The sequence below is a fragment of the Paralichthys olivaceus genome, chromosome 18 (assembly GCF_024713975.1).
Source record: "Paralichthys olivaceus isolate ysfri-2021 chromosome 18, ASM2471397v2, whole genome shotgun sequence".
Taxonomy (NCBI): domain Eukaryota; kingdom Metazoa; phylum Chordata; class Actinopteri; order Pleuronectiformes; family Paralichthyidae; genus Paralichthys; species Paralichthys olivaceus.
Genome location: NC_091110.1, coordinates 20,625,043 through 20,651,617, shown reverse-complemented (window position 1 = coordinate 20,651,617; position 26,575 = coordinate 20,625,043). Strand labels below are relative to the sequence as shown.

General features: G+C 44.3%; 3 protein-coding genes across 10 annotated transcripts; all 3 read left to right on the top strand.

Annotated features, from left to right (window-relative positions):
* The first annotated feature begins 1,149 nt into the window (after positions 1-1,149).
* Positions 1,150-14,427, top strand: tpm2 (tropomyosin 2 (beta)). Of its 8 annotated transcripts, none has more exons than XM_069513344.1 (9): positions 1,150-1,591; positions 3,882-4,007; positions 7,313-7,446; positions 7,749-7,866; positions 8,600-8,670; positions 9,167-9,242; positions 10,602-10,664; positions 10,768-10,837; positions 13,218-14,427. In XM_069513344.1, the coding sequence occupies exons 1-9, from the start codon at positions 1,478-1,480 to the stop codon at positions 13,298-13,300; spliced, it is 855 nt and encodes a 284-aa protein (XP_069369445.1). In that variant the 5' UTR covers positions 1,150-1,477; the 3' UTR covers positions 13,301-14,427. The 8 variants fall into 8 exon arrangements, with proteins under 8 accessions (XP_069369445.1, XP_069369443.1, XP_069369442.1 ...); XM_069513342.1 differs by lacking the exon at positions 9,167-9,242 and adding an exon at positions 10,249-10,324 and having other exon boundaries at positions 1,151-1,591; XM_069513341.1 differs by lacking the exons at positions 9,167-9,242; positions 13,218-14,427 and adding exons at positions 10,249-10,324; positions 11,997-12,321 and having other exon boundaries at positions 1,203-1,591.
* Positions 14,428-14,664: 237 nt separating this feature from the next.
* Positions 14,665-23,442, top strand: il6st (interleukin 6 cytokine family signal transduce). Its single transcript, XM_069513339.1, has 17 exons — positions 14,665-14,852; positions 15,499-15,735; positions 16,000-16,075; positions 17,344-17,646; positions 17,761-17,905; positions 17,990-18,144; positions 18,225-18,379; positions 18,532-18,694; positions 18,845-18,924; positions 19,130-19,361; positions 19,586-19,756; positions 19,869-19,970; positions 20,108-20,254; positions 20,367-20,507; positions 20,676-20,772; positions 20,920-21,001; positions 21,499-23,442. The coding sequence occupies exons 3-17, from the start codon at positions 16,009-16,011 to the stop codon at positions 22,057-22,059; spliced, it is 2,601 nt and encodes an 866-aa protein (XP_069369440.1). The 5' UTR covers positions 14,665-14,852; positions 15,499-15,735; positions 16,000-16,008; the 3' UTR covers positions 22,060-23,442.
* Positions 23,443-24,425: 983 nt separating this feature from the next.
* On the top strand, positions 24,426-26,365 carry purg (purine-rich element binding protein G). The gene is made up of 2 exons (XM_069513340.1): positions 24,426-24,590; positions 25,164-26,365. The coding sequence occupies exon 2, from the start codon at positions 25,205-25,207 to the stop codon at positions 26,231-26,233; it is 1,029 nt and encodes a 342-aa protein (XP_069369441.1). The 5' UTR covers positions 24,426-24,590; positions 25,164-25,204; the 3' UTR covers positions 26,234-26,365.
* Positions 26,366-26,575: the final 210 nt, after the last annotated feature.

Here is a 26,575-nt window from a genome sequence, read left to right as displayed (position 1 = left end):
GATAAAGTCGAATCTTATTTAATTAGTTTAATTGATTTAATTTAATCATTTATCTGAAGGATTAACTCTCCTGTCACGTTTAGTTCCTCTCACTTCGTTTTCACGTCATTTAAGAAGAAAGAGTTCCTGATTTACTTCTTTTGGAGAATCTGGATTTAAACATTATTCACCTTTATTTGCAAGATACAAAAAAGTTTGACCTTATTCTCAACATTTCAACTTTATTCTCAAAATGCAAAATAGAAAAATAAACTCTTGTTCTAATTCCTGGTTCTAATAATAATGAATTATTTAATAAAAACTTTTAGACTCAGATTCTCTTCACTTCTTCACCTGTTCACTTCTTCACTTCTTCATCTCTTCATCTCTTCATCTGTTCACTTCTTCACTTCTTCACTTCTTCATCTGTTCACTTCTTCATCTGTTCACTTCTTCACTTCTTCATCTCTTCACTTCTTCACTTCTTCATCTGTTCACTTCTTCATCTGTTCACTTCTTCACTTCTTCATCTCTTCACTTCTTCACCTGTTCACTTCTTCATCTCTTCACTTCTTCACTTCTTCATCTCTTCACTTCTTCACTTCTTCACCTGTTCACTTCTTCATCTCTTCTCTCTTCACTTCTTCATCTCTTCACTTATTCACTTCTTCATCTCTTCTCTCTTCATCTCTTCACTTCTTCATCTCTTCATCTCTTCACTTCTTCATCTCTTCATCTCTTCACTTCTTCATCTGTTCACCTCTTCATCTCTTCACTTCTTCATCTCTTCACTTCTTCACCTGTTCACTTCTTCATCTCTTCATCTGTTCACTTCTTCATCTCTTCACCTCTTCATCTCTTCACTTCTTCACCTCTTCATCTCTTCACTTCTTAATCTCTTCTCTCTTCATCTCTTCACTTCTTCACCTGTTCACTTCTTCATCTCTTCATCTGTTCACTTCTTCATCTCTTCACTTCTTCATCTCTTCACTTCTTCACTTCTTCATCTCTTCTCTCTTCATCTCTTCACTTCTTACTGTGAACAGATGATGATGACGTCAGTGAAAAAAAATCTCAGTTGGTTTATTCCCACTCAGTGCGCGCACACGTCACGCGCACGGCTCGGACACCCCTCGCAGCCTAAATATGGAAAACGTCCCTGCGCGCGTCCACGCTGAGGAGAGAGAGACGAGAGTGAGGAGCTCGTGACAGTTTCATTCTCCACGAGCCGCTCAGACGAACAGCACGCGCGCCCGGTCCAGCTCCGGTAAAACTCAGCTCCGGTAAAAAAAAAAAAACTCTCCGGTAAAACTCAGCTCCGGTAAAAAAAACTCTCCGGTAAAACTCAGCTCCGGTAAAAAAAAAAAACTCTCCGGTAAAACTCAGCTCCGGTAAAAAAAAAAAAACTCTCCGGTAAAACTCAGCTCCGGTAAAGAAAAGACTCCGCACCGGATAAACCCGAACCTTCTGCCGAGGAGCCGCTGAGCCAGGAACCATCATGGAGGCCATCAAGAAGAAGATGCAGATGCTGAAGCTGGACAAGGAGAACGCGATCGACCGAGCGGAGCAGGCGGAGGGAGACAAGAAGGGAGCGGAGGACAAGTGCAAACAGGTACCTGAAGGTGGCGCTGCAGCCAAACCTCAACACACCTGAACGCACCATCACTCACCTGAACACACCTGAACCCACCATCACTCACCTGAACGCACCATCACTCACCTGAACACACCTGAACGCACCATCACTCACCTGAACACACCTGAACGCACCATCACTCACCTGAACACTCCCTCAAGGTTCCATCTTCCATTTATATATATTATATATATATTATATATATATATTATATATATATATAACCGGATATATATATATAATATAATAAGTTTTGATGTTTTGTAGATAAATGAGAAATAGAACGTGTTCACTAACCAGTGAGCTGCTCTTCTTCAGTTCTGGAATCGTCTCTTCATCAGTTCTGTTCAGGGTTTAAAACGACGGCTCTATTGTTGGAGGATTGTCGAGACTCTGAGAAAGAGCTTTATTATCGTCCATCATTATTTGATTTCATTATGTTCTTATCTTTATGTCTTGCTTCAGGATTTTATCGTCTCTTCTTTATATTTATTCTTGTTTTTCATTTATTTTAAAGCATTTTAAATGCTCTATTTAAATAATGAAGTTCACAAGCTTTATTCAGACTTTTATGTTGATTCAGATGTAAATTAACAGAAAGTGGGACAGAGATCAGAGGATCAAAGCCCAGTAAACTGAGAAGCACGGGTCTGAACAGCGCCACCCTGTGGCTGTGGTGAACACACCAACATGTGTTATCTTTCTCTCTGGATCTTGAACTCAAACGTCAGAGTGAGACTCAGTTTGTCTGTCTCCTCCTTCACTCCTGTATAAAGTCTAAGTCCAGGAGAAGTGAGGACACAGCAGAGCGTCCTCCACTGATCCTCTGAGGGAGTGGGGGGGTGATGAGCTTCTAACACGTGACACAAACATGAAGAAACACAAACATGATCACTTCCTGTCTGCTCCACCTCTCACCTGAAGAACGAGGAGGATCTGATGTGAACGAGTCTGAGCAGAAAACCTGCTGCTGAGTCGTTCAGCTGTGAAACACTTTGACCTTTGACCAAACAAAGGTTTGGTTGAAATCCATCAATGTGTTGTTGAGTTACTTTGGACAAACACACACACACACACACACACACACACATGTTCAGAAACATTAGAACTCAGGTGACCCATCAAACCACTGAGGTCACACTGACGTGTCAGCGGTCGACCACCTGGGTCACATCCAGCTGCAGAGCGCAGGGCGGGTCCTTCCTGTCTCCAGAGTCGCTCCACCATGTAATTGACGAGATCAGATAGCGATCTATGAATAGAGAGCAACTTTTCAACTATGCAACTGTCCACATAGCTCGTGCTCCCAGGAGATCCCGGCCTGTTGCTACGACAATGCTTCACTGAACACTCGTCTATTTCGGGGTCCTATGAAGACCCTGCCTTCTTTGAATTGTTGCTCCTCTCAGAGATGGTCAAGGCTGTTGCTTCAGGACGTGGGATCAGGAGCGTCCGGGCTATTTGTGACTGAGGCCTTACATGGCTGCAGCTGTATGGTCTGTCAGGAGTGATACAGTACGGACATTTGTCCTGAGGACTCAGTGGTGGGGTACAATTGTCTTTTTATAGGACATGAAGCTGTTGGTGCAAACGTTTGGAGATGAGTCACTGGAAAACCGACGCGTCCAAAACAAAAGAAGCTTCTACTGGTCATGAACGAGGAAATGTTCAGAAATCTGCATCATGAGAAGCAAAAATCTGATCATTGATTTGTGATAATATTATTATTAAGTGTCTGGTCCATGTCCCATCTGCTAACGTGGAGGAGGTGGAGTTATACTGCAGCCAGACACCAGGGGGAGATAGAGAAGATTTGGCTTCATGTCGTCCATGTTTTCTCTGGCGGGAACAGGAAACAGTCGCGTTGATGCTTTAGTGACAGAAGCTGAATAAAGTCTGGGAAATGATGTAAAGTGGCCAAGTTGCATTGTGGGTAATGTAACCCTGATTTATGACTTTGTTTATTTGAAGTGTCCCTCCTGTGACTGAGCGTTCCACATGAAGCAAATATGATTTCACAGTTTTATCATTTCAGACGACACCTGAAGCACAAGTTGAGAAGTTTCCACTTTTTAATACTGAAGTGTTTTTACACAATAAACACATTCATTCATTCATTCATTCATTCATTCATTGAAATTCTGTAGAGAATGAAATGTGCTTTGTAGAGATGTAAAAGACTTATTCTACATTATTTCATCAGTCGTTTATCGTTTCCTCGCGCTCTGACATGTTGTGTGTCTGTGTGTGTGTGTTTGTTGTGTAGCTGGAGGAGGAGCTGCTGGGGCTGCAGAAGAAGCTGAAGGGCGTCGAGGATGAGCTGGACAAATACTCGGAGTCGCTGAAGGACGCCCAGGAGAAGTTGGAGCAGGCGGAGAAGAAGGCAGCAGACGTGAGTGAAGGGAGTGATGTCACGATGATGTCACAGTGATGTCACGACAGGTGTCACGTCGTGGACTTGGTGTTTCATCTGTTGCTGCTCAAACTGATTCTAGAAACCAGTGGAAGCTCCTGTGGTTTAAACCCACACAGACCCGTCAGTCAAAGCTTCCACTCACACACATTAATCACCAGCGTCTTCATGTCGACCTTCACCCAGAGAATTTCAAGCTGCTCGTGTTAAATCTCCAGAGCGTCATCATTTGAAAACTCCTGTTAAGCAGCCTGGCTGCAGACCACAGCAGCAGCGAGCGTATTAAATGATGTGTGGTATCAGATTCTACCAACATATCATAAAGCCTGTCAGCGCCTCCAGGCAGATGCCGTTCATTCTAACCCATCCAGCCGGCTGTAGTGGAGGATTTGGTTTCTCTAATCCAGGTTTGGCATCAGCCGAGTTAGATCCTCCCTCTGTCCACGTTCACATGGACACCAAACAACTTATTCTGAATAAGACTCCAGATGTAATGTTTACATGAGGTACCAATGGGATGTTCTCATTAGAATTTAAAAACTCAAACAGTTTAATGATGCTAACTTTTACCCTCCTGCCCGTTTTCTTTCGAATCTTGCAAAAGCTTCAATCCTCGTTATTTTGTCATCTCGTTAACACTCAGGTCATTTCTCGTCATCAGTTGTTAACCGTTGTTCGTCGATGTCACAAAATATTGTGAAAAACCAACAGAAGTTTATTATGTGATGACATAAACATGTCGACGAGGAAACAGACCTGGAGCGTGAAGCGATGCCCCAGGTGGCAGCTAATGTCAGCGTGTACAGTGTGTATCTGTTCACCCCCGATAACTTTCAGAGCGACAGCTGAGACAGCTGAAGCACATCCGTCATCAGCGACTGTATTTAAAGATGGACGACACATGAAAAATGATGCAAACATATCTCTGTGCTGATGATGTCATTTGTATGTCATCAAATCACTAAAGAAACCAAAGTTATCAGGACACGTCACTGAGGAGGTGGAGCCAGATCTTTATTCACAGTCTCTGGACGAAGTCAAATAAAATCTCTCTTCCTTGCACGTGTTGATAACAGCGACATTATTGGTTCTCTCAGGCTTTGGGTCAAATCCCTGGGTTTACCCTCCTACCGACTCTAAACTAATATGTCAAACTAATCTTGTGATGGGTAGAGCTTGTTGCCGTAGCAACACATCTGTATATTCAAAGTGAAAAAGCTCAATTCATTTCACTTGTGAGTTGATGCCCTGAAGAGCCAATAATCCTGGATCGCTGAGACGTTCCGACAGATTCAGAGTCATGAGGAGTTTTCATGAGCAGTTGCAGAAGATCAGAGTGAGGCAGGCGGAGCGGGCGCCTCATTGGTCCTGAACTTCCTGTGCAGCGTTACAGCGACGTGACCAAAGAAGGAAAAGCATCGGAGCAATGTGTGAGTTTGTTTATGTTCAGTCCAACAGGAACGTCCCTGCCTCAGGACGTCCAGCAGTTCTGTCCACTCTGAATAACCAGGATTCTAAATGATATCACATGATCTCAGTTTTCTACACAAAGGTCTTGAATATTCAACTCTCACACACACACACACACACGAGCAATAATAATACTAAAGAAATATATTAGTTACTATTATGTATTTTATCTCTTTCTCTCTATTATAGATACATGTATACAGACAGTCTATGATGTAAATATAAAATATATATAAAATATATAGTTAACAAACCCGTAGGTGACGTCACGGCAGGCTGCCACTTGGTGGCGCTCTTACTTGGTGTTTTGTGTGATTTCAAAATAAGAGACGTGCCGATGATCGCTTTATTTCGAAGTTGTACCGGAAGTGGCTGGAGCTCAGGACACCGTTGCCACGGCAACAGTCCCACAGCTCCGCATCATGGCGGCCTTCACGTCCATAGACGCGGTGAGGAGAAAGATCCAGACTCTGCAACAGGCCGCGTACGAAGCGGAGGACCGAGCCGAACTGATGCAGGAGGAGGCGGACACCGAGAGACGCGCCCGAGAGACGGTAACACCGAGCCGAGCAGCCGCCGAACACCGACACACCGAGAAACCGAGGGTTCTTCAGGGAACTTCCGTTTGAACCGTGACTGACAGGAAGCTCGTCTTTTACAATAAAACACGAGATGGTGGAAGTTCTGTCGTTCCCGGTGTGAAGTCACCGAGTACTAGCTGCAGAGTACTTCTTTACTAACTTTAGAAACAAGGAGTATGAAGTCACCGAGTACTAGCTGCAGAGTACTTCTTTACTAACTTCAGAAACAAGGAGTATGAAGTCACCGAGTACTACCTGCAGAGTACTTCTTTACTAACTTTAGAAACAAGGAGTATGATGTCACCGAGTACTAGCTGCAGAGTACTTCTTTACTAACTTTAGAAACAAGGAGTATGATGTCACCAAGTACTAGCTGCAGAGTACTTCTTTACTAACTTTAGAAACAAGGAGTATGATGTCACCGAGTACTAGCTGCAGAGTACTTCTTTACTAACTTTAAAAACAAGGAGTATGATGTCAGCAAGTACTACCTGCAGAGTACTTCTTTACTAACTTTAGAAACAAGGAGTATGATGTCAATAAGTACTAGTGTCAGATAAATACTCGTGTAACATAAATACTCAGGGAAAATAAGTACTAGTGTAACATAAATACTCGTGTAAAATAAGTACTCGTGTAAATAAATACTCATGTAAAATAAGTACTAGTGTAACATAAGTACTCGTGTAAAATAAATACTCATGTAAAATAAGTACTTGTGTAACATAAGTACTCGTGTAAAATAAGTACTCGTGTCACATAAATACTTGTGTCAAATAAGGACTCGTGTAAAATAAGTACTCGTGTAACATAAGTACTCGTGTAACATAAATACTCATGTAAAATAAGTACTCGTGTAAAATAAGTACTCATGTAAAATAAGTACTCATGTAAAATAACGTTAAAGCGTTCCCTTCATGTCCAACTGCAGCTCTGTTGCTAGGTGACAGCAATAAGGGCGATGATGATGTCACAGAAATACTGTGTGGACCAGACGTCTCGTCGGTTGGGACGACCCTGAGCTGAGACTCAGCTGTTACGTCTCTGCCCAGCGTCTTTAAAGATGGACGACACGTCTCCACTTCCTCCCACTGAACAAAATGAAGCCAGAATGTCTGAGACACAAGCGCCGCCATCTTGTGCTCAGTTGTGATGACAGAGTTCTAGTCTCAGCTGACGTCAGAGTCCGAACAGTGTTTTCATCTTCTGGCTTCTTTGCTCTGCTCCGCACAGGCTGAGGCGGAGGTGGCGTCTCTAAACAGACGTATCCAGCTGGTGGAGGAGGAGTTGGACCGCGCTCAGGAGAGACTGGCCACCGCTCTGCAGAAACTGGAGGAGGCTGAGAAAGCTGCAGACGAGAGCGAGAGGTGAGGAACTCGCCCACTGAACATCTGACAAACAACAACAAACAAAAACTCAACCAACTGTCCCGCGTCAATCACTTTGTCGAGCTCTGGTTCGTCAGATCGCAGGAAACCACAGAAATCTGACAAATGACAGCAGCTCAGATGATGAGACGCAGCAGTAAAGACAAAACACAGTTTGTTCTTGAATAAACCTCCAGTGAGAGTAAATCCACCTAAGTTACATGAAGATTGCAGTTAAGTACAGTAACAAAGTAAATCCTAGTTCCATGGCACCAGTGTTCACTGCTCTCTCCTGCGTTCAGAGGGATGAAGGTCATCGAGAACAGAGCGTCCAAAGACGAGGAGAAAATGGAGATCCAGGAGATGCAGCTGAAAGAGGCCAAACACATCGCTGAGGAGGCCGACCGCAAATATGAGGAGGTGAGAGTGTTCCGCCGACGTCTTCGAAGTACAAAGTAATACACAGTACACAGACTTTACACTGGTCGTTAGTTTACACTGTAAAACGGATGTAATCAAATACAACATGTGACACATGCACAATAACTTCAGGTTATTTCAAAATGATTTTTAATCATCAATTATTTCTGTATATATGTTCAATTAAATTCTGAGACTTTCTACAGATGCAGAGAATTAAAGTAACAGATTTATAAAAACAACCGATGTGAGTCTTTCACAGACGTTTGTGTTTATGTTTTCTGCAGAAAAGACTTTTTACTTTTAACAAAAGTTACGCACAAAACTTATTTTCTCAATTTAAATTCTCTATATTTGTGTTTTCTTTTCATTTATAATAAAGTTTAAGATAAGATGAAATCAGATCAACAGAATGAAAACTACAAAAAAAGACACACATCTACATAATAAACAGAATTCACGACAGAATGTTCAATGTCCTGCGTCAGTAAAGTTCAGTGGTAGATGACCATTGCATGAGAATGTAAAAGCATCAGGTGAACAGGTAATGTGCTGAAGATGTGTTCAAAGAAAGTAACGACATCTTAGGAATCATTGACAATTTAAAAAACATGTGTTGGCCAATATATCTTTTTAGAAAATGTTTTAGTTCTTATCGTTGGGACTCTACACATGATCTCTGTAAACTCGTGCTCTGTGGACGAGTGTCTGAGTCTGAGCTGAACGTCCGCAGGTGGCACGTAAGCTGGTGATCCTGGAGGGCGACCTGGAGCGTTCAGAGGAGCGCGCTGAGGTGGCGGAGGCGTAAGTCAACACCACGAAACTCACACTGAGCCACTGTGCATTATTCATGATGTCAGAGTAGAGGTCACCTGATCGCTACCATGACAACATGTGATGCTGCACGTGCTCTGGTCATTGATGCATTTCATGATTAACGTTTTACATTAGTGGTTGTTGCTGCACTTTTAACATTATTATTATGTTATTATTGTCATTAATCTACTGATCAATCATCTGATTAATCGTTGTCACAAGTTCCCAGAGTCAAATATTTCATTCTGTCCGACGACTAAAATAAAGATGCTGGAATGTTCCATTTGTTCTTCTTAAAGAAACGATTAATCAGTGAGGTCGAGTGATCGATTAGCCACCTGACGGTTGTGTGCGTCACAAGCTGCAGGACACAGACGTGTGTTGTTGTGTTCTCTCCTGTGTGTGTTTATCTAATGCATGTCTGAAACGCCCGCATGACTCCCCTCCCACCTCCTCACCCCGACCTCCCGGACTAACCCTGCAGACGAGCGAGGGAGCTGGAGGAGGAGCTCCGACTAATGGACCAGAATATGAAGTCCATGATGTGCGGAGAGGAAGAGGTACTGAAACTCCACCAGGTCTCAAACGTGACCCGCTGCCTTCTGCTCCTCTGACCTGCCGCCTCTAAACTCCTCCCTCTGTCTCCTGTCTAACCTGCACTCACCTGTGACTCTGTCCGGGACACGTTAAAGGACAGGTCAGGTGATATTCTGCGTTTTCTTGTCAACGAATCAGATGCAAGGCACACACTGCAAAAAATAGAAAACTCACAAATTCAAGGAAGCCCAGGACGGTAGATTTGTATATTTTGAGTTTATTTAGTCCGACACATGTAAAAATCAAAGTGAAGTTTATACGTTTATATGATTATAAAAGATAAATAAATCAAAAAAGAGAAGAAATCTGCACAGCTTTTCTGAAACGTTGAGTTTTATTACGTTTATTAAGTCAAAACGAGACTAGTGAGTTTCTGCGGTTCCACAAACCTGAACTCGTCTTTTCCTTCGAGTTTGATCGTCACTGACCGACAGTCGCTCCCTCGTCTTACTGATGACACTTAAGAGGCGGAGACTGTGGCTGATGCTCCTCTGATTGGTCACTTTGAACACTCCAGTCCAGAGCCGCTCTCTGACCTTCCAACCTTCTACACCTCATTTCTCTGTAGCAGCTACAACCCTCATGGATCATCTCTCATCTTAAATGAGACTCTTTAAGATTCATGTCGTCAGCAGCAACTGATGAGTTTGTGTCTGAGTCACGGACGAAGCAGGGACGTCACAAAGTGAGATGAGATTCATTGACAAGAAGAAAAATACAGAATAAAATCTGACTTATACTTTAATTTGATCAAGTTTATTTTAAGTTACCTTTTAAAAACCTGGTATAACTCTTGTTCTCTCTCGTTCTCAGAGTCAGATGTACATGATCGTCTCTGAGACGGAGAACCAGAGACTTGATATTAGAACCGCTGGTTCAGTCAGTGTCAGGCTTTGTTCTCTTCTGCTGTTCTTTCAAATCGCTGCTCTTTCTCCTCTCGCTTCTTTCTCTCTTCCTGACGCTGCTCAGTAAATCAGGCGACCTTGAGGAAGAGTTGAAAAATGTCACCAACAACTTGAAGTCACTGGAAGCCCAAGCTGAGAAGGTACAGTGGGAGCCGAGGGCGTCCGGCCTCGGGCCCGAACAGTCAGACTGTGAATATGTATAAATATATATATGGAGGAAATATACACGGTTCATATTTTATAGTGACTGAAAGAAACATGAGGAAAAGCAAGAGAAATAACTGTGTCACAAACTTTATCCTACTTGTCTTTCTAAATAAGAGTCAAATATTCCCCAGCGGTGGATTCACCATGCATGTAAAGTTTCTGGTTAATTCTTCAGTTGTATCAAGTTCAACTCTTTTCTTTGGTTTTCAGTACTCGCAAAAGGAGGATAAATACGAAGAAGAAATTAAAGTTCTTACTGACAAACTGAAAGAGGTGAGGGTTTGGTTATTTCGTCCTCTCACACATGAACCACCTGAAGCGAGCGGCAGCAGCAACTCGTGTCTCGCTGATGTTTCTGTGGCGGTTTGTGTTCCAGGCTGAGACTCGTGCAGAATTTGCAGAGAGATCTGTGGCCAAGCTGGAGAAGACCATCGACGATCTGGAAGGTATTTAAACACTCGGCTGTTTCCTCTGCTCCTCCTGACGCCAGTAACACGTCTGCTCGCCGTCCTGCTGTGAATCATGTTGAACTACTAATTCCTACTGATGATGTCTGACAGGAAAGAGAGGCTGTGTGACGGCTCAGGGTCAAGTTGTGCAGGGAGAGAAGTTCGATGTGTTAATACCTGAGCTGAGCGTCCAGTGAAAACCTAGAAGTCATGAAGATGATCTCACTCTCTCACGTGGAAAACATTCAAACAGTTCCACATATCATTGACAAACAAATAAATAAATCCCGTGTTCCTGCTGAACATCAGGTCAGACGCACATTCACTGGCTGTTCAGCCACGTGTTCACATACATGTGTCAGTGAAACTGTTCCTGAATCAGCTCCTGCGATTCTGTCTCAGCACATACAGAAGACACTGACATGTGCCCGCAAGACAAACAGGGACATGAAGGGAGAACAGGTCGACATCATGCAGATGCTTTATCTCTCTTATCTTTATCTGAGCGTGTGTGTGTGTGTGTGTGTGTGTGTGTGTGTGTGTGTGTCTCAGTCCTTACCTTCTGCACCAGCTCTTTCTAACACGTATGTTTGAAATGTTTGTGTTGAACTGATCAGATTTTATTGAAACGTCCGTCAGACTTGATCCGATTTCATTAACAGTCAAAGCTTCGATCCGTCGTCTCTGGGGCTTCGTGTGTTTGAACCCAGACGCGGTGGGAGCGTGATCAGTGTTCACGCGTGTTCACTGCGTGTGTCAGGGATCAGCTCTCAGTGCAGGTGTGACAGTTACCTGAGGTCACTCCCATCAGAGCTGGTCTGGGACCACATGTTTAAGCTCTGTGAACTCGAGCCCAACTCATGTTTGGGGCTGATGATGAACATGAATCAATATTATTGAGTTTTGATATTTTACAGTTCAACCATTAATGTTATTATAAATAAAATGAAAAGAAAAGAAAACACAAATCCATGTTCACTGCAGGTGTGAACAGGGTCCGAGCTCCAGATGCTTCTTCTAGTTGATCTGACGGAACGAGCTGCATGAAGTGACGCCATTTATTACAGATGAACATTTTCCTTCTGTTTTTCTGAACCCTGTCTCTTTGCTGCTCCATCCCTTGTGTCTCTATCTGTGTGTGTGTGTCCTCCTGCAGATGAAGTGTACGCTCAGAAGCTGAAGGGTAAAGCTCTCAGTGAGGAGCTGGACTTGGCCCTGAACGACATGACCACACTGTAGACGCTCTCTCTCTTCCCCTCTGCTCTTCCTTCCTGTCTGAACTCGTGTCCGCTGCTCCCCGCTGTTCTGTTCCGTCTAGAAGGTTCTAGAAAAGTGGCCTGAACCCACCGGCCCGTCAGTGCCTGTGTCGCACGGCGCTGCTCTGAACTGAGGGTTGAGTCTCTGCTGTGTGTCTGTTGGTGAACGTTGTCTCTTTACTGAAATGTTTCCCTCGTCCTCTGTAATAAACAGATTCAAGCTCTTGTCTGTCTCCTTCCACTTTTACTTCCTCTCTCTTTGTTTCCTTCCTCTGTTTATAAATGTATAAGCTGTGTCTGAATAATAAGCAGCTTCTTTTTACTGCATCATGAAGACAGATAGAGATGAGCAGCTATAAATCTGGTGCTTGATATTGAAGTAAGCTGCTGATGAGATCAACAAAAAGACTGAGCACATTTTTCTATAACTCCACCAACAGTGTTCCTGAGGTTGTCAGTGATTTATCTAAAGAGTAAAGGTCTGTATGTTCCCAGCTGAGGTCTGGTGTTGGATTGTTTCTCAGTCTGGAAGGAGAAGAGTGGATTTGCTCAGTGTGTCATCTGAGTGACGATAAAATGAATCTTTCCTTTTCTCTGGAAACAGAGAAATACTTTGGAGATTCAATTCAGTTTTATTTGTACAGCACCAAATCATAATATACTTGACCTCAAGGCTCCTCACATAGAAGTTGGAGACCTTAAAAGTGATGGAGAAACCAACAGTTCCCACAATGAGCCTGGAAAAACTCCTAGTTATAAAAGTGATGAACACGTGTTCTTTGCTTCTGAGGTTGAAGTGTCCTACACTGTAACACTCCTCAATGAAGATCTGCTCTAAGGTTGTAGAACAACTGCTTAAGAAACTCTCACTCTAACATTTTAAAGCTGGTCCACAACATGATTTAAAATCTCTGTAGTTCATCAGATCCTGCAATTAAATTCTGCCTCTTATGGCTGGAAGGTGAATCCTTGTTGTAATAAATCAAATATAATCAGTCAAATCAATCAAATCCAACTGTAGTGGGACAACACTCACTCACAGTGAAGTTGATCCAGGTAAAGCTCATAGTGATCACCGTGTAGAATCAGTTTTCTCCTGTGACTGTGGTTCTTTTCTCCAGAGAAACTGGCCCAGGCCAAAGAGGAGAACCTGGACATGCACCAGGTTCTGGACCAAACTCTTCTGGAGCTCAACAACCTATAAAGACCTTTGCAGAGCTGACAGAAGAATCACCGCAACGATTAATCAAGATCAAGAAATGGTTTCATTAGCTCCCAGCAGACACACTTAACATTCGTTAAAACAATGAAAATGAAGATTGGTGTTCAGTTGTTGCAGAGCCTGTAGCTGAGAACACACTCGTTACTTCTTTACTTTTACTCCATTTCTCCAACAAAATGAATGTGTTCAAAAAATGTGATGTTTTGTTTGCTTGTATTTTAAAGTTATCTTCAGCTGATCCTGCCGGCCCCTCCCTAACGTGAAGTGACCATAGACTGTAAATAAAGATGGATGACTTCCTCCAGTTGTGCAAAAGTGAAGCTAAAATATCTCTGATGCATTTTTGACATAATTTGCATTCAGAGTCTGAGCAGCAGTGATCATGGAGGGGAGCTGTGGTATCAAGGTCCCGCCCATATACGCTCTTTACCAATCCTGAGTCAGTGTCAGCTGTCAATCATGACGTCTCCGCCTGTTTTTCATCAATAACTAATTAAACCAAACTGATGAGAAACACTTGAACAAACATCAGAGAGAAGAACGAGCTGAAGTGACAGAAACATCTTTACAAACATCTTTCTTTGATTCTTTAGTTTGGTTCATGTCCCATCTGTGAACATGGAGGAGGAGAGGTTTGTGACCTGTACTGCAGCCAGACACCAGGGGGCGATCCAGATCATGTCGTCAATCTTTCTTTACATTCTGAGGACGTAACAGACTTCGTTCCTGTCTGTGTTTCTGAACAGTTTTTATCTTCTTGTTTCTACCAGAAGATAAACACTGAAGAGAGTTGTCACCATGGCGACGGCAGATCAGGGAACACTCATTCATATCTGTTGGTTCCAGCAGGTTTTGGGCATGTCAGATCAAAACGCTCTTATTTTGAAAGGCAATAACAAAACGTGTATCAAATGTATGATTTGTGTATCAGCCACTTTACTGAGAATCATTTGGATTTTATGAAGAACAGCATTTAATATCATTTATAAGTGTGGGACTGATTTTCCAGGTTAAAACATGAAAGTAATAAAGTGCTGGGAGCTGATTTCAAAGGCTTTATATGTTGTAAAAAAACGAAATAAAAAAGAGCCTTCACATCATAATTCTAAGATGAAGTTTCACAGTGACTTGTTTTACTTTTCTCTGAGTGTGGAACATACAACACTTCACCAACACAAAGCATCTACAGCAGTGATGTCTCTGAAAGCAGATTATTGATCTGAGATGAGAAGATTGTTTCTGTATTTGAAAAGTATCTCTGGATAAAAGCCATAAGTCTGAACGTGTGACCCTCATTAGAGGTGAGGAGATCTCAGCACAGAGAGAGGAAGTAACTTTGCTCTTTCACTTCCTCTCTTTGTGTTTAGATTTCAGCTTCAGGATGACGAGCAGAGACGTTCACTGGAGAACAGAAGCACTTCAACACTTTTACATCATCACAACTTCACTTTGTATTTGTGTTAGTTTGCAGTAAAGGAGTGAACCAGAAATCCTCTGTTTAGAACTGAGCTTTGGATCCAATACACTAAGAAAGGTGAGGAGTCTGAGAGCATCACATCAGTTTCAATAAGAATAATGTTCTTATTATTGATATTCATATTTTATTACTTTATTTTACAACCCTGCTGAAAGGTTCATCTCATAGAAGAAGAAATACAGCTTTTATATAGAATCATGTTTTTAATCATGTTTTTAAACATGTTTACTATAAAACATGATCATAAACATGTTTTAATCATGTTTTTAAACATGTTTATTATAAAACATGATCATAAACATGTTTTAATCATGTTTTTAAACATGTTTTATATAAAACATGATCATAAACATGTTTTAATCATGTTTTAAACATGTTTTAATCATGTTTTTAAACATGTTTATTATAAAAGATGATCATAAACATGTTTTAATCATGTTTTTAAACATGTTTATTATAAAAGATGATCATAAACATGTTTTAATCATGTTTTTAAACATGTTTATTATAAAACATGATCATAGTCATGTTTTATAACACATGTTTATGATCGTGTGTATAGTCATGTTTGGTTGCACGGAGCTCGCGGGGCGGAGACAAACTGGAAAAGAAGAGTTAGTGACGCATTAAACCTTGATAATAGAATCTGAGAGCTCTCATTGGTTCACCGTGTTTGACTGACAGTTGTTCTGACCAATCACAGGCCGCTGAGAGTCCTCGGTCGGCCTCAGTAGAGGTGTAAACCGCAGACAGGCTGGGCGGAAGTGAGTTTACCTCATCCGCACAGCGGGAGATCTGCGGACTGTTGCCTCAGCGGAGTCACTGACGGGAAGAGGCTGTCAAACACGCTAATGTCCGCTGGACGGGATCCGCAGAGTTCGTGTCCGGAGGACAAAGACATCTAGGAAACAGCTGAATGACCGAGAAGTGACGAGGAGAGGTGAGGACAACCTGCTGCTGGGACAACATGGCGCCGGACGACCCCGCTGCTGAGTCCAGAGCTCAGTGAGCTAACTGTGAGCTAACTGTGAGCTAACTGTGAGCTAACTGTGAGCTAACAGTTAGCTCACAGTTAGCTCACTGTTAGCTCACTGTTAGCTCACACCTGGACTAGCATGGAGTGTCTGTCCTGCAGCCAACGTCAGCTCCTACGACACGAGGTCTGATGGTTGAAGTTAGTAACTGTGTGATTGTTTCCTGGCAGCTCGTCATCATGACGCAGAGACTCGGAGTCGTCCTGCTGCTGTGCTGCTTCACCGCAGCTCCACCTGCTGCTGCTGGTCAGTAACTTCTGTCTGTGCTCGTGTCTGTGGTCTGTCACTGCTCTAACCTGTGTCCTGCTGTTCAGTTCAGTTTGATTTGTTTAGCGCCAGATCCTAACATCATGATCTCCAGACTCTTCACAGAGGAGCTGAAGAGCTTCAGATCTTCTTCATGTAGAGAAACCAACTGTGAACCATGAGCAGCACTTTGAGTCTGTGGAGGAGAAACTCCTCATTAACAGAGAGAAACCTCAAGAACCAGAGTCAGAGAGGAGACATCTGCCTCCACCGGGGGAGGAGAGAGGGGGGGAGAGGAGAGGAGAGGAGAGAGACATGGGGAGGAGAGAGACATGGGGAGGAGAGAGACATGGGGAGGAGAGGAGAGAGACATGGGGAGCGAGAGAGACATGGAGAGGAGAGAGACATGGGGAGGAGAGAGGGGGGGGAGAGAGACATGAGGAGGAGAGAGACATGGAGAGGAGAGAGACATGGAGAGGAGAGAGGGGGGGGGGAGAGACATGGGGAGGAGAGAGACATGGAGAGGAGAGAGACATGGAGAGGAGAGAGAGACATGGGGAGGAGAGAGGGGGGGAGAGAGACATGGGGAGGAGAGGAGAGAGAGATAGTGAAGGAGGGTGACGAGTTAAAATGTAAACAACTGTGTAAAGACTTTAAATTATTATTGATAACAGACACATTTGATATAATGAATCACTGAGATATTGTTATTAACAACAGGAGAAGTTGTTGTCCTGGAGAGAGAGAGAAAGAGAGAGAGAGACTATAGGAGGACAAAGTGAAATAGTCATTGACATGTATTAAAATAAATAAATGAGTGTGGGGGGGCAGAGAGAAGTGGAGAGGTGCTCAGTGCATGATGGGAGTTCTCCCTAAGTGCATGATGGGAGTTCCCCCAGCAGTCTAGACCTATAGCAGCATAACTAAGTGATGGTTCAGGACCTGATCCAGAACCATAGACTTTATCAAAGAGGAAGGTTTTAACTTTAAATGTAGAGAAGGTGTCTGCAGACAGTGATTCTCTGAGATGTTGAGGGTCAGTTACAACGACCTCAGTCTGAATTAGAAGTAAGAAGTTCTGGCTCATCCAGGCCTCGATGTTCTGGGGACAGAACCTTGTGTCCTGACTTGTGTCGTCACAGTTCATCGAACCTGCAGCTGAAGTTCATGCAGTTTCGTGTGAGATGCTGAGACTGTGAAAACTTTGTGGTTGAGTTTGATTCTGAACCTTAAGTTGCTGCACTTTTCTTCTTTTTCTCGCTCTGTAGGACATGACAACTATTTAGTGACGGCGCCGCATCCCGAAGCAGTGGAGATAGGGTCCGACTTCACAGCTACATGCATGATCATCGACACAGCTGAAGTCACAGCTGACGACCTCTATTGGAATGTGTCTCAGGCGACTGTACCCAAAGAACAGTACACAAAGATCAACAGAACAGCTCTGAACGTCACCATTCGTGTCAGCGGTGAAGAAGTTGAATGGTTATTTTGCCTCTGCAAGAAGGTGTCGGTCAACGTTGTCCTGAATCAAGGCAAATTTATGCACGGGATCTTGCTTAGGAAAGGCTGTAAGTTTTCATATATATATGCAATTTAACCTTTATTCGATAACGTCAAGAGGTGTGGTGGCGGAGAAGAGGACTAACACAAAGACTGTAAATAAAGATTTTCTTTAATGTCAGATCGTCCGAGGAGGCCAGAGAATCTTTCCTGCATCACTCTTCAGGAGGGATCCTTATTCTCTCCAGTTATCACGTGCAGCTGGGTCACAGGACCTCAAACCAAAGTCTGCCCCACAAAGTTCACACTGTTTTTGAAAGTCATCAAGTGAGTACACGTCCAGATGTCAGTTGTTTGTCTGCAGCAAAAAATGCAAATGGTATAAAAACTTTTTTTGTGTTTTATCAACAGTCATTCTGCTCACAACGTGTCGACTGTAGAAAGCAGTGCCTCTGTGGCTATGTCCATTTTCCCAAACTACATGGAGCTGGAGATCTGGGTGGAGGCGAAGAACACACTGGGAACCGTCGAGTCTGAGCGTCTCAAGAGAGAAGCTGAATATTTTGGTCAGTTGAATGTTTTGTTGTTTAATTCCTACACTGCAGAATTTTATTGGAATGAATGTTTTCCATATCTTTTGTTGCAGTGAAAACAAATCCTCCTGCAAACATCCAAATCATCTCTGAGAAGAGTTTTCCCACCTCTCTTTTAATAACCTGGAGTCCTCCTATTGATAAACATTATGTGACATTAAAGTTTGAAATCAGATTCTGCCAAAATGGATCTCATGAGTGGACGTATGTAAGTATGTTTGTGACCTTCTACAGTGTTTGTCTTTATTTGTGTCTTTTTTCTTTTTAGTTAAAGACACATACAGAATCTGCTGTTTTTCTTTTCTGATTATTAGTTGAGAAAATTGACGAGAGATTGTATTTTTTTATAATGTCCTTCAGGTGCCTCATTCGGACACTGCCATGGATATTCAGTCCTTCAGACTCCAGAAACTGCTGCCAGACTCTGTTTATGTCACTCAGGTTCGCTGCAAAAACCTCAAAGACGACCAGGGTTACTGGAGTACATGGAGCACCAACGCTACCAAGAGAACGCCAGAGGACCGTGAGTTCAAGGGCTGCACCAAATAAAACGGAGGCATTTTTAGTGTTACTCACTCCGAGGAGGAGATAATAGAATTGAACAAAAAATGTATTAGATTAAGATCTACTTGGAGTTTTTTCAGTTGTCTTGTGCTCTTTTTCTTTTTCCTAGGACCGACAGGGAAACCAGATTTATGGAAATTCGTTGACAGTCATGATGTTGGTAAACGACTAGTGCAGTTCATCTGTAAGGTAAAGTCACACGTTCAGACCTCTGGAGTTTTGGGAATAAACTGTGTTAATGAAGTGAAGCAAACCTGCGATGATGCAGTGACATTAAATAAAGTCATATAAAGATAAACAGTGCAATCATTGTTATGGTGATAGAATGTACTCGTGTTATTGACGTGATGCTCAAAGGTAACGTCGGTAACAGTTTGTCACTATGTCCTTTCAGGATCCTGTGTTAACTAACGGGAGGATAACAAGATTCAAAATGAAGATTGGAAGTCAGGAGTGGATTATCCCCGTCAACCACTCAGAGGCTGACGGCCGCTCCAACCACAGGCGCATCACTTCCCTCAAAAAGGTGCACCTGTCCGACAAGAAATCTCTCGTGTACGTCACTGCCGTCAACTCAGTGGGGGAATCTGCTCCAGCGTTGATTGTCATCCCTGAAAAAGGACGTGGTAGGTTTCCATGGTGACGCTGAGTTCTACTCTAAAGGGATACGTACACAAAATGTCACCGACACGTGATTCACATTTAAAGTAATCTTTTTACGTGCAGTTCACTGATATTAGTGAGTCAAAACATTCTGATACTGACGTATTATCCCATATAAACATTTAGACACTAGAATGAAAGACAGATGAGTGAGGAGTTTTTCCATCTGTGTGTGAATGTGTTGCAGAGCTTGGCCCAGTGCAGCAGCTGAGGGTGGGGGTCCAAGGAGGCCAGATGTGGCTGCAGTGGACCCCCCCGAACACTGGAACTGTGAAGGAGTACGTGGTGCAGTGGCTCACTGGAGATGTGTTAGACTGGCAGAGAGAAAACAGAAGCACCAGACACACTGTTATTAAAGGTTTGTGGTACGAGTTCAAACTGGCTGCAGCCATTTGTCCAACCTCCATCATGTAGGTGGAGTTTAGATTTGACTCCTTTCATTGAACTCTTGATCTCAATGTTATGTGTAGGCAACCTGGAGAAGTTTGTCTGCTACAACGTGTCTGTGTATCCGATATATTCTGGAGGGACGGGGCAGGCAGCGACTGTCCAAGCCTTTCTGGAACAAAGCGGTGAGAAAACATTCAACCTTTCCCCACGTGTTTCTCTTCTGTTTGTGAAGTTCATTTCATTTTATTGCAGCAGGGTCACGATTCATTCAGTTATTAGATGAAGACAATTCATATTTGCACATGAACATTTATTACAGTTCCACTGTCTGGCCCCAATGTGGAACTGACCAGTAAAGCGGGACATACAGAGGCTGAGCTTCAGTGGAAAGAGATTCCCCAAAACCATCGACGAGGCTTCATCACAAACTACACAATATTCTACCAAAGTGGGGATAAATTACACTGTAAGTGTCCGTCACGCTGAGGAGGCTTCACATGTGTATCCAGGATTTTGTGATGATTGTAGTTTCCTAACTTACAGTCTCTCTGTCTAATTTCTGTTTTGCTCGTTCTCAGCGGTGACGGTTCCGTCAAACACCACCTCATTCACTTTGACAGGACTGTCAGGAAACACCAGGTACAACACGTGGATCAGTGCCTCAACCATCGCAGGTTCAACCAAAGGCAACAATCACTCGTTCACCACTCTGAGATACGGTGAGTGTTCCGTTCAGTACATCCGGTGTGTTTGTTTCGGCCGTTCAGCGTGAACTAAACTCTAAAACCTGAAGACCGAATCACCAACGTTTCCAAAACGTCTCAGCCTCAGTGTTGTGATGAGAGCAGGAAGCAGCAGGTTGTCACTCTGATGTGTTTTCCTCTCAGCAACGGGAGAGATTGAGTTCATCATGGCCGGAGCGAGCCTTGGCTTTCTGTTTGTTATCGTCATGACGATGGTGCTCTGTATTTCCAAAAAAGACATGTAAGTTCCATTCATGTAGTTCTAACTATTCACCACTGGATAAAAACTGCTCTGACAAATGAAAGCATGTTAAATTCTCATGTGTTTGTTATTGAAGCAGTGGATTCTTTAGATCCTGAGCTGATATTTGTGTCGTCTCTGTTTCAGCATCAAGAGGAACTTCTGGCCTCAGATTCCAAACCCTGGAGAGAGCACGATTGGAAACTGGTCTCCTGATCAACCGTCAAAGGTAAGAAGGTCACTGACACACGAGGGTGAAAACATGTTGATTATTTAAAACACTTTGAGATTTATTCCAGAGTTTAGGCTTTTAGCCGCTGTCATGTGTAGACGTAGAATATCAACCTGAAAAGGTCCAGTGGAAAATACATGAAGGACTAAATGTGTATTAAATGTTGTGTCTGGTTTGTAAAATATAAGTATATAATATAAAATATAAGATTCACTGAGTGTTTGTCACCAGCATGAACACAATCACTGCCAAATAAAACCATTTACACATTTATATGACATTTAAGAGTTTTTATTTAGGACACATACTCAGTTATAGTATAGTTATAGAGAGAGTCACACACAGTCACACACAGGAAACCTGTTCATTCTTTTACAGCAGCTTCTCGTCAGTGGATTGAAAAATAAATCACATTTAAAAGCTGCATGAAAACAGACGAATGTCTCAGAACATCACATGTTTTCTGTGGATAATAAAAGACTTGTCGTCCTCAGGCAGAGACGCCAAAGCAGAACTGTCTGTCTGGCATCAGTGTCCTCGACATGGACATGTGCGATGGAAAGATGGTGTTTGATGAAGACAAAACCAGTCTCTCTCTGAAGAAGGACAAGTATCTGTCCGAGGAGCACAGCAGTGGCATCGGCGGCTCCTCCTGCATGTCTTCGCCTCGCCAGAGCGTTTCCGACAGCGATGAGGGCGGAGACTTGGCGGACACCACGGCCAGTACCGTGCAGTACTCCTCGGTGGTGGCCTCCAACGGTTACAAGGGTCAGACCCCGAGCTCGCAGCCACAGTCGGCCTTCTTCTCCCGCTCCGAGTCCACGCAGCCCCTGCTGGATTGCGAGGAGAACCCGGACATATTGGTGCAGGACGGCAGCAGACAGTCCCAGCGCTTCCTGCGACGGCCTGCGGAGGAGGCGCTAGAGCCTAAGGACTTCTGCCCCCTGGAGGAGGACTCTGAGCTGACACTAACAGATGAGCAGTCAGGTGATTGGCTGCCGACAGCGGCAGCCTCCAGCTACATGCCTCAGCTGGGAGGCTACAGGCAGCAGTGAGAACGTGTGTCACGTGTTTCGCTCCTGCGCCTTTAAAAGCAGTGAACCGGTTTGCTATATGTGAGTGTAAACAGTCCGGGACGCTTTGAGAGAGGACTTTGTAAAATACATGTGAATAAGAGCTTGTAGCTGTAGTTAGCTTAGCATTGGCATGGAACAATTACTAGCCATCTTTATAGAACACACATGTATGTGGACGCTTTGTGCTACACGGTAAATGTCACGCTACATTTCAAAACGTCTGATGAACCACAGTCTGGACCTTTCTGCTGCTGCAGTGCCCCCCTGTGGAGGGGGTGTTACCTCTGCAGCCATGTCACCTGCTCACACAGTATATTAAGTGACGCTGACATGAGATGCCAGTGCATGTGAATTTAAAATAACTTTAAAAAAGAAAAAATACATTTTATTTGCAGTGAAAAGTAAATCTATAAACGTATGATAATAGTAGTACTGTCGGTCAATTTCATCTCTAAATATTGTTTGTGTTTCTGTCTCCTTAGCTGGTGAATTGATTATGATACCATATTGTAGTTGTACCTCGTTCCAATAGGCCACTTAATGTTGGAGTGATTATTACGTTTGACTTGTGTCCAACAGAAATACTTTTGGTGTTGTGAAGACCCGATGTGTACGTGACAACACACTTCAATCAGAGGAAAACTTTACAGGTTTATTTGCACAGTTCCAGCAAACGGGTTCTAACACACCTTCGCTCGGTCCATTACCGACTTGGTCCAGATGTCCGTTACATGTCCGTCGTCACGCTGCCTGTTGCACGTTTCATGTTTCAAGGTGTCACAATCAAAAAGTTGTGGAACCACTGCTCTGCAGACTTCACACGCTTATAATATAATAATATAATATATTACTACGCATGTGCACTAAACTGCACTACTATCATTAAATACTAGCAAATACACAGTACAAAATATACTTTAACTGTGTAAAAACACAACTATAACCTTGAATAACTTTAGAACATTAGTGACAAACCAACATTAATATTTAGTAACACACAAATGCAGGTTGCTCAGTGGCTCTAAGATTTGATCCTGAGGAAACATGTCCAGAGTGAAGCCACAGCACAGCACTGCCACCTACAGTCTGTAGGCTGCACCTTCACCCTTAGTCAGTGTGCCCCCCCCAGGAGGTTGTGTTTGTTTGTTTGTCACCAGGTTTACTGAAAAACTACAGAACAGATTTTCAGTCATCGTCATGGAACCTGACGATGAGTTTGAACCTTCTTCATTTTGGAACTGTGTAAATAATCATCATTCTAAAATTAGAGTGTAAATCCACTCACTGTGTTGACGTGGAGCTTTGACCCTGATGCTTGTGCCTTTATTTTCCTCAAATAAAAAGTATTTCATTTGTCTTTTATTAACTGAACAGAATCATGTTTCTTACTAAGAGGGAATTTACTTTGGAGCATAACAAACATCGTACGCTGATAAGTAGGAAACTACATATATATATATTTCTATATACACATGTTTTATGTTTTTGTTTAGATTCAAAAAAAGGCTGCTCAGGTGAGGACTCAGCCGTCCACCTACACCTAAAGGATGAGGGACGTCCATTTGAAGAAAACTATGTCCTCATGTTGTCCAGGGAGGACAGACGCTTTGAAAGAGGAGTGAAGGAGAAACTAGACAAACCATCTCTGAACAGAGGAGGAGGTTTCAGGCCATCAGTCCTGACTTCCATCTCCAAGAGGTTTCACTAGAGTCACACCTCAGGACACATGATTCACAGGGAGGGGGAAACCAACTGCATTGTGGGTCCAGCCTCAGGTAACGACCCTACAAGGGAAAGACCTGGATGGAGTCCATCAATGAGAACTGAAGAAGAAGAGAAACTCAACCAAGTCCAGTAGAGATCCACTGGGACCTGAGGACGGAGAACCTTCATGTGTGTATTTATATATACATATATATAATTTGTTATATGAGTACAAGTACATGTCTTGTGTAGAGACTCAATTTAAAATCAGATTTACACATTTTCTTTATAAATTGGAACAATATGAAAATGAAGATGATCCGTTTTCTCTCAGCCAGGTTTCTTATAAAGTGTATTTTGGTTGAAGATGATGAAGATGATGGGATAATGATGAAGATGATGATAATGAAGATGATATTGATGATGAAGATGGAGCAGCTGCAGATGACGGTGATGATAAAGATGAAGGTGATGAAGAGGAAGATGGAGCAGCTGCAGACTCTCCCTCCTCCTCCTCCTCCTCCTCCTCCTCCTCTTCGTGCAGCTCGTGTCTCTTTAAGAGAGGTTTCCTCAGGACGGAGGGGGGTGGGGGGGGTGCTGGATGGGTTCACTGGGTTCATGTAGTACCGGAGCCTCCTCCTCTTCCTCCTCTTCCTCAGCCCGGCTGCTTCTCCTCGGTGAACCGGGACCTGAGTGAAGCTGAGCTGCTCCATGTTGGTGCACAGGACGAGACGGAACATCTGCTCCTGACCTTTTCATTCAGGACACAGGGTCACTGATGACTCCGAACAAGCTGCCGTTTCCAGGTCATTCCAGGCGTGTGTGTGCGTGTGTGTGTGTGTGTGTGTGTGTGTGTGTGTGTGTGTGTGTGCTGCTCCTCTGGGATGTGTTACTGTGTGTGTGTTGCTCCAGCTGTATTAACCGTGCTGTTGTGTTACTGTGTTGTGTGACAGTGTGTGTGTGTGTGTGTGTGTGAGTGACAGTGTGTGTGTGTGTGACAGTGTGTGAGAGAGACAGTGTGTGTGTGTGTGTGTGTGTGACAGTGTGTGAGAGAGAGACAGTGTGTGTGTTGCTCCAGCTGTATTAACCGTGCTGTTGTGTTACTGTGATGTGTGTGTGTGACAGTGTGTGTGTGTGTGACAGTGTGTGTGTGTGTGACAGTGTGTGTTAACCGTGCTATTGTGTTACTGTGATGTGTGTTGTGTGTCAGTGTGTGTGCGTGCGCTACTCCTCTTGGATGTGTTACTGTGTGTGTGTGTGTGTCCAGCTGTATTAACCGTGCTGTTGTGTTGCTGTGATGTGTGAGACAGTGTGTGTGTGTGTGTGACAGTGTGTGTGTGTATATTAACCGTGCTGTTGTGTTGTGTGTTGTGTGACAGTGTGATGGCGGACAGTCTTTGTCCTGCTGGAGGAATCTAACATGATGGCCGCTGACGGCTGCTGCAGAGCGATGGACCGCGGCAGAGCGAAGGTTTCCTCGGAGTCTGTGCCCAGAGCAGCGTTCCCTCCCCCGCAGCAGCAGCCGCAGCCTCCGGGCTCCGACATCCAGGAGCTGGCGTCGAAGCGCGTGGACATCCAGAAGAAGCGCTTCTACCTGGACGTGAAGCAGAGCGTGCGCGGCCGCTTCCTGAAGATCGCGGAGGTGTGGATCGGGAGAGGCCGCCATGACAACATCCGGAAGAGCAAGCTGACGCTGTCCATGTCCGCGGCCCCGGCGCTGCGCGGCTGCCTCGGGGACTTCATCGACTACTACGCGCGCATCGGGCTCCGGGGCCTCGGGCTCGCGCCGCTCGACGAGCCGCACAGTAACGGACAGGGCCGCGTGCACGAGCCCCGCAGGAGAGCGCAGGAGCACGCGCCGCTGTCTCCCGCCGGGTCCGCCGCGTCCGACGAGCACGCGCAGCGCGTGCTGAAGAGCGAGCTGATCGAGCGCGATAACCGGAAGTACTTCCTGGACCTGAAGGAGAACCAGCGCGGCCGCTTCCTGCGCATCCGCCAGACGGTGAGCAAGGGCCACGGCACCATGGGCTACTACGGCCAGGGAATCGAACACACCATCGTGCTGCCCGCGCAGGGCCTCATCGAGTTCCGGGACGCGCTGTCGCAGCTTATTGAAGACTACGGGGACGATGACGGGGACGAGCGCGGCCGAACCGGCTCCCGGAACCACGAGGACGAGGACGAAAGCCCCGAGCTGCCCGAGGCCGCGTCCTTCCGCGTGGACAACAAGAGGTTCTACTTTGACGTCGGGTCCAACAGGTTCGGAGTGTTCCTGAAGATCAGCGAGGTCCGGCAGCCGTACCGGAACACCATCACCGTCCCGCTGAAGGCCTGGGCCCGCTTCGGAGACAACTTCCTCCGCTACGAGGAGGAGATGAGACGGATTTTCACTTGTCACAAAGAGAAGAGGACAGAGACGAGACAGGACAGCGAGGAGCAGGAGGACTGACCTGGACTGGAGTTACATGTCCTCCAGGGGCCCCACATGTCCCCAGGGGCCCTGCAGACATGTCCATTAGGGCCCCACATGTCCTGCAGGGACCTGCAGACATGTCCCTTCATGTCTACCAGGGGCCCTGCAGACATGTCCTTCAATAGTCTCCATGATGAACGGTCTGTGTCCCCACAACTCCCCTAAGGGCTGGTAAATGACTAATCTGAACCTGCCAAGAATTCATTCATCCTTCATCCGTTCATCATTCATCCGTTCATCATTCATCCGTTCATCATTCATCCGTTCATCATTCATCCGTTCATCCACAGTCTTCATCTTCATCTCTCAGTGCTATTT